Raw genomic sequence first — 7949 nt, 5'->3', positions numbered from 1 at the left:
TTTACCAGAGTTGAGTTACCGAGTCCCAAATTAATTGTGGCCGAGTTTGTTTCACTCTCTTTTTCCCGCCACACTCTGTAGTGTGCTGTCTGTCTTTTGGCTGATGTCCAACCTCTCTAAATCCCTGTTTATTTGATCTACAGGAAAAAGAGCAAGAAAGGAGCAAAAATTAAACCGAGACCCCACACACAAAAAGAAGCCGGTTTTAAGCAAGAACACAGATTAAAACACACGAAAAGTTTTTTTTTTTAATTTTTAAAATGACTTCTAAGGTTGTTTTAAAAGAGGGAAGTTATTGTAGTTAATGTTATGTTTATATAAATATCAAATCTATAATACAGAAATCTGCACTGTGGATATTGTGTGTCGGTGTTTCCCCTGGTATAATGTTCCCTGCTGTCCTTTCTCTCTCTCTCTCTTTCTCTGTGCCTGTCAATGACCTAACCCTTTCCCCACCTCCCCTTTGGCTCTTCCTCTGCCACCCCTCTTTTTTTTGGTTGCACCGCTCCCTCTCTCTCCCTCCCTCCCTCCCTCCCTTTGCTCCTCTTGCGGGAGCACTGACCCGAGCGAAGGTCGAAAGCGAGGCTTCGCTACCATCAGCTCCCGGGTGCCAGCGGGTCGGAGGTTCGAGCCCCGGGGAGGCAAGAGAGTGGAAAACACAGAGAGCTCACCTTTAAACCCGGTGCTCTTCCTTCCCTCCCTCCCTGTCCACCTTTTGCTCTTCAGGCAGACATTCCGGGCAATCTCTCTGTTCCCCCCCCTCCCCCCTCCTCCTCCCTCCTCCCTCCTCCTACCCCCACCTCCCTTCCCCTTTCCCCCCCCCCCTCCAAACCCATCTTCCCCTTTATTCTCCCCCCCACCCCAACTGATGGATCGAGTCCTGTGAAGAGCCGAAAAGGACAATCCTGGATTCCTGAGTGAAACACACTAACACACTAAAAAAAAAACAAACCGAGGTAATCTTTATATATGTGTTTGTGTTTGTGTGTGTGTGTAAAAGCAGAAACAGAAACCTTGCGCCTTAGAAAAGCAGAGAGGGGAAGGCTGGAGGAAGGGAAAGAGGAAGGAAAGAAAGGAAAGGAAAGGGAGGGAGAGAGAGAGAGAGAGAGAGAAAGGGAAGAGAGGGGAATAGAAGCAGTCACAAAAGCCCGGGTCGGCGCTGCTGGGTTAGAGGTGCCTTGTCATTACAGCGCGGGAGAGAAACAGAATGGCTTGAACTGAACCTTCTATTTTCGAACGATGTGTCGCCAAAAAAGCGAATGTATCGGATTTAATAGTTCTGAGAAATTGCAATGTTCCAGAGGTCTTGTTAGTGTCAGATAGCAACTCTCCCTGTTTAACCGGTGTGTTGGGGGAGGTGGGGGGTTAGTGTAATGATTTCGCGTTTGCCTGGTTAATTTTTTTTTAAACACAAAAACACACAAGTCTTTTCATGGTTGCGATCTTTAAAAGCAACTGCGACGAAGGCCAGGCTCTTGTGTCGTCCCCCCACCACCCCTCTTCTCGTAACCCACCGCACAAAAGGCAAGATCAGGATCTCATGCAAAGTGCAATCTACTGACCCCGTCTCTTACACCTCCCTCCGCCGCCTTATTTCCTATTCACCCCCTCCCACCCCACAAACACTCTCGTTTCCATTTAATTTCAGTACAATTACAACCGAGTTCGCTGTTGATGCAGATAATTCGGGCGCAGATAGGCTCATTTTGAACTATTGATCTTTATGTGAATTTATATTAAAAAAAAATCAATCTTGCAACAATTTCCGAATTTTTGTAAACATCCCAGAGGCCTAGATTTTGTCAATTATTAAGGAAAATGGAGGGATTTTTGTTTTTGTTTTATAAAATTGACCAAAGATCGAGAGTGATAGATCACAGGGACCCTGAATGTCATCTATTTTGCATTTTGCAATTATCAATGAAGAAAATACATAGAAGAGAGGGGGGAGCAGCCTTTTTTTTAAATACAGTTAAGTAATGACCTTAAAGGGACGTTGGGTGGTTGACTGCTCTTGTGTCTTGTGTTGAATTAGATATTTCTTTTAAAAAAAGATTGAAGGGGTGGGGGGGGAATCTGAATGAGTGACGGCGGTGGGATTAGCTGAATGACGTTTGGGAGAGGGGATGATGTTGGAGCAGTGGGAAGTGAGCGATCTCTCATGCCCATTGCTACCGAGTGGATGTCAAGTCAGGCGACCAGAGGCCAGGCAAAGGAAGCAGGGCAGGCTGGTTTTCTGAGCATCTCCTTGCCTTTTGGAGTTCAGACCCTATACCAGCAAGCGAGGTCTATCACACGAACCCTGTTGTGGATGTTTTAAAATAATATTTGCGTTGAGAGATTTATTTTAGCTCGGCTTCTTTTAAAAATATATATATATATATAGATGGGCGTTGGTGGTGGATGAACAGGTTTCACCGGTTTGAGTGATCTCTTTGGTCCCGAGTTCATGAACTTGAGCCTGTTTGCCGACATCAGGGGCATAGATTTTGATACAAGTAATTGGTGTCTGTCGGCGTTAGAATACTGATAGAATTTGGAATCTGGAACTTTTGCATTTAGACAAAAAAAAATGATTTGCAGTGAGCAATTTTATTTCACTACATTTTTGAAAAAAAAACAATTTTGGGGGGAAATTATCCATGTAATTTTGGATCATTAGAAAGTATAAATCCGTTCTGTCAATCGCCAGAGACGGACGATTTAAACTTACAATTGAGTTTGATTGAAACTCTCTGTAATTCACCCAATTTTACAAATTGTGTATTTTTTTCCCCTCCTCTCTAGGACCGCATTTTTTTAAAAAAAGAACAATTAATTTTGTTCTCTTTATGATTTAATTTGGCAACTATTTTCCCCGGTTGGAAGGCTGGAACCTCACAAGCACAACCGCCCCACAATGTGCTGCCTAGCATTCACCGAAGGAAAGTTGTAAATGGATTTTGTCGAGCACGGGATGATGGCTCATGGAATTCCTTCGCAGGGGAAAATTACCATCACGGTGGACGAGTACAGCTCCAACCCGACCCAAGCCTTCACTCATTACAACATCAACCAGAGTCGCTTCCAGCCACCCCACGTGCATATGTGAGTACATTTCACTGCATCTGGTCGTGCAATCTCCGATTAAGCTCCCTATTTTTGCTGTCTCTTTTTTGGGTCTGCCTTTGCATTAAAAGCAACACGTTGAAACGGGGCGGGGGGAGGGGGGAAAATAACTTTCAAATCCTCCGACCAAGATTTGATACAAGTTTACATTCCTGCAATTTACACCACGCTTTGGAGTGATTTGACAGGTAAACTGTTCAGAGGGCTGAGCACCCAAACACTCCTTGTGATTCATAGCAATCTATAAATTTGACTTGGAATCGACAAGTAAATTGTTGCAGCAGGTTAGTAACCTATTTGTCAATTGCCTGTCAAAAAGCTGAGGGAATAGGGGAATACCTAGCCCTGAAGAGCTCCAGTGTATCTTAACCCAGCTCTTAATTTTAGCTGACTGGAGTGAAACAGAAGGTGGTTTCCATTACTGCATTATCTAGATACTTTATTATATTTAATGAGGTGGTGTTCCATTTTTTTTTGTTGCTGGCCCACAGTATGTAAGTGATAGTTTCAAACTGTCAGAAAATTTCAGCCAGCACATACTCTATTCCGAGACTGTTCCTGGCTCTCTGTGCAGCATCTATTAAACTTTGATCGGAAAGTTTTCATGGAGGAACCACCAAAGGGCCATGTCTGATTTCTTCATACTTATTTGACTGCTGCTATTAAAAACTGCCTCCAGATCTCAGACAGTGTAGCTGGGGGTGGGGGGGTGGTGGTGGTGGGGGGGGTGCTGGGTGGAGGTTAGTGAACTGTATTATGTGCGAGCTTATACCTGCCAACAGCAGGAGACCCTGACTTTTTATGTACTTTGCTGTTAGGAATCTCTGCATGAAAAGCAGACTGTTTTTCCATGGTTCATTTTCTCTTTGCCCTTACGCGAATTCATCAAAATAATTTCAAAATTCACTGCAGGTGGCCCCTTGAATAATGTACAGATCAGTTTGAAATCAAAAATGAAGACACTTATTTCACAGTGATTATTTATCAATAACTGGCTTTGCCTGACTGATAAACAGTCACTGCTTAGAACAGTGTCGTTCTAAGAATGGATGCACTAAACTGCAAACTTGAGCTAAAAGTAATATGTTTAAAAATCAGAAATTAAAAGGATAAGTGCATTTTTGTAGTAATTTTGATATTGATTTTTAAATCGAGACTGCACATTGGGATTAAGCTAAAATATATGACAACACAATGGGCAGCTAATCTCAAACACAGGACCCACAATAGGAACAGTTGGCAAACACAGGTTACACGATAGGTACAATATTTAAGTGCAGGATACACAACAGGGGACACTTTTTTTAAATACAGGATACACAATGGGAGCATCTATTTACAGCAGGGCTACACAATGGGGAGCAGATTTTTAAATGCATGATGCACAATGGAGGCAGTGTTCAAACGTAAGATTCGCAGGGGACCCAGTTTTTAAATGCTGGGTGCGCAGTGGTGGAACTGTGACTTGATCTGTTGGCCTAGACATAACAATCTGTGCTGGCTTGAATTCTTTTAACCAAAAAAGAAATGGGTGCTTTCCTGCAATCATTGATCTCACAGGGACTGCGACTCTTTTGAGATGCATTTGTTAACAGTAATGGGATGAGGGGTGGATGGTGAGATGAAACATTTTTTTTCATTAGCTGGAATTTCACCCGTGTTGCTAAATAGGTAGTGAAGATTTTGCTTACGAGTGGTGTAAACTTGACAATTGGAAATGGGCAGCTCCAGAATGCCACTGTATAAGGTAGATTCTGTACAAATAAATCTCACTGGGGTAAAACCCATAACAGTCTCTTTTCAGTGCCATGAGGTAGCAATATACTATCCTGAGTGGCCACCTTGAATCACTGATGTGACTAAAACACTGATTATTGATGGCATGTCACAAGAGACGACGTTGAATACACAACAGACCCTCACTGAATGCTTTAAAAAAGACACTGAACTTCACAGTAAATATTTCAACAAATAATACATCTTTCTTGAGTGATTTCAAGGCCATAGTGCAGTTTTTAAGAGTTCAGACAATGGTTATGAGCTGCTTGAACTTTGCTCCCACAATTTATGCAGTCATTTTAACCTCAGTTAAATGTCAACCTGGTAACTCAACCCAAGCAACTTGTTGTCCATTGTAATGAGTGACATTACCGTTGTACTTCATACATTAGGGAGTTCCACTTTCATTGCCTATTGAAGTACAGTTTTAAAATGTATTTGATTCTAAAATGATTTTTCATTTGAATATTGGAAACTGTGTCTTAACAGCCCATATGGGCTGATGAGGGATCCTTTCAAACAGCTGGTGTATATTTGTATAAGCCAGGCAAGGATAAGCTCAGGTGTGATGCATCCTATAGTTGAATATCTGTCAGTGCTCATTAGTCTAACCCATTAATGAGGAAATGCTGTAAAGGCAAATCAGGGCTGGGGATGGTAACTGTAGCCCATTGGGGAATCAATGTTTTGATGAGAGGGAAAATTAGCAGTAAAGGAAAAATAAGGGAAAAAGATGATCTGGTAAATGGAAATCACCCAGGTTGTTTTTTTTCTTGGAGGTGACTGGGAGGGGGAATTGAGCCAGTTCATTTCCTAAGTAAGCTTAACACTTTATAGTTTGGCCGTAGAATTGGTTTAAATGTTTAGCTTCATGATTTGATGGAAATATTTGGAAGAAAACCCTTTTGGAAAGTCCTCTTAATTTGCGTGAAACAAACATGGGTTAAAGGAAGGGATTGATTCAAAAACTGGCAACTGCAGTGAAAGGGTACTGTTGCGCTTAAAGTGACACTTTTGAAGCAGAAATACATTTTTTCCTGATTTAGATGGTGCCAAGCTTGAACCGTCGATCCAAGCTATTCGAAAATGTACACCTCTGTTTAGAGATTTAATTTCCTCTTGTGCACTGATCAGTGCATCTACATCAAATTCTTTTGAGTCCTATTTTAAAATGTTTTAACAATGTCATTGAAATCTCGTGCAGTGGAATGTTAACCAGTGCGCTTCCAGTGAAGTGATACTCGAGGGAGATTTGAGTTTAGTATCCTTTAATTTGCTGCAACCTACCTGTGGAAACCTAAACGCTCTCCCCTGAAAAGCTGTTGGGACCGAGAGATCAATTGGGAAATTTCGAAGCTGGGAATGATAGATTTTTGTTAGGGATGTTAAGGGTTACAGAACTAAGGTGGGTGGATGGAGTTAAGACACAAATCAGCCATGATCCAATTAAATGGTGAAACTGCCTGAATGGCCTAATCCTGCGAGTCCTGGGACCACCAGACTGGAGAGTCAGCCCTAATGTATTCTGGCTCTGGTTTCTGTCTGTGAAGCTTGTATTGGTGGAAAACACATTCTTTATGCTTGAATTATCAACAATATTTGCATTGTTGGGAAGATAGGGAAGGGAAGAGTGTTGAGTCGCAGCATCACAACACTCACTATTAAAAGTGAATGGTTAACCCAAAACACAAAGTGAAAATCTGACTGATTTTGCTGATGGGACATGACTGACTCCGATCTACTTGATTCTATTGCAAGACTGAATTTGCACTCCACTTGCACACTTGTACAATCCACAGTTATATCCTTAGTATCAGTGTGGGACAATCTGGGATTGAATCATAAAATGACGACACCACAGAGGAGGCCATTTGGCCTGTTGTGTCTGTGCCAACCTTCTGTAAGAGCAACTCAGCTAGTCCTACTCCCCTACCTTTTCCTTGTAACCTGCAGATTTTTTCTTTTAAGATAATTGTCCAATTTCCTTTTGAAAGCCACAGTTGAACCTGCCTCCACCACACTCTCAAGCAGTGCATTCCAGATCCTAACCACTTATTGTGTATAAAAAAAAAGAGGCTTTCCTCATGCTGCCTCCAGTTCTATTACCAGTCATCCTAAATCGGTGTCCTCAGGTTCTCAACATTTTTGCCAATGGAAACAGTTTCTCCCTATCTACCCTGCCCAGACCTCTCATTTTGAATACCTCTATCAAATCTCCTCTTAAACCTTCTTTGAAGAGAGAAACCCGTTTCACCAATCTATCCCTGAAACGGAAGTCCCTCGTCCCTGGAACCGTGCTCGTAAATCTTTTCTGCACTCTCTAATGTCTTCACATCCTTTTTAAAGTACGGTGTCCAAAACAGGACACAATACTTCAGCTGAGGCTGAAGCGGTGTCTTATAAAGGCTCATCATAACTTCCTTGCTTTTGTAATCTATGCTCCTCTTTATAAAATCCAGGATCCCATATGCCTCATTAACTGCTTTCTTAATCTGCCCTGTCATCTTCAACAATTTGTATACGTTTACCCCAGGTCCCTCTGCCCCTGTACCTCATTTAGAATTATATGTTTTATATTGCCATTCCTCATTCTTATTCTGTGGATTGGCACTGATTGTTAAACTAGTGTGCATATAATAAGGTAGGTGTTCGGGCAAGACCTTCATGCTCCAGGGACTCTCGCTCTGCTTTGCTCTGTTGTCAGGTCAGGCTTTGACTTTCAATTCAGGCTGCACTTGCATTGTATCTAGTGCAAAGTGAGACCCTTAGTACACCATTCCATTCATCGGTACCAGCCACAAAACCCACAGATTTATAACATCTGCAGTCCTACGGTGTACACATTATGACTAAGAAGCTAGCCTTAAAATCATGGTTGAATTTTTAAAAATTACTCTGGGATTTGCAAAGTTATGGAGGAAGGGAAGGGGTAGTGGACCTCTTTCAGAGAGCTGGCACATATGTGATGGGCCAAATGGCCTCCTTCTTTATGTTGCTATGAATACTTTGCTTAATGATATCTTTATATGGCTTGATCAGAAAGTATTGTTCAATACCATTTA

At 42.0% G+C, this 7949-nt stretch overlaps 1 protein-coding gene across 1 annotated transcript in view; it reads left to right on the top strand.

Moving 5' to 3' along the window:
- Positions 1–872: 872 nt before the first annotated feature.
- Positions 873–7949, top strand: part of LOC144684955 (metallophosphoesterase MPPED2) — a 192168-nt gene continuing 185091 nt past the window's right edge. Inside the window, exons 1-2 of the mRNA XM_078549412.1 lie at positions 873–956; positions 2869–3087. Of these exons, the coding sequence (XP_078405538.1) occupies positions 2936–3087 (152 nt within the window). The 5' untranslated portion in view covers positions 873–956; positions 2869–2935. The remainder of the gene's footprint in view (positions 957–2868; positions 3088–7949) is intronic.

Source organism: Cetorhinus maximus, chromosome 9 (assembly GCF_964194155.1).
Source record: "Cetorhinus maximus chromosome 9, sCetMax3.hap1.1, whole genome shotgun sequence".
NCBI lineage: Eukaryota > Metazoa > Chordata > Chondrichthyes > Lamniformes > Cetorhinidae > Cetorhinus > Cetorhinus maximus.
Note: the sequence above shows the minus strand (reverse complement) of the source record. Positions and strands in the feature narration are given on the sequence as shown.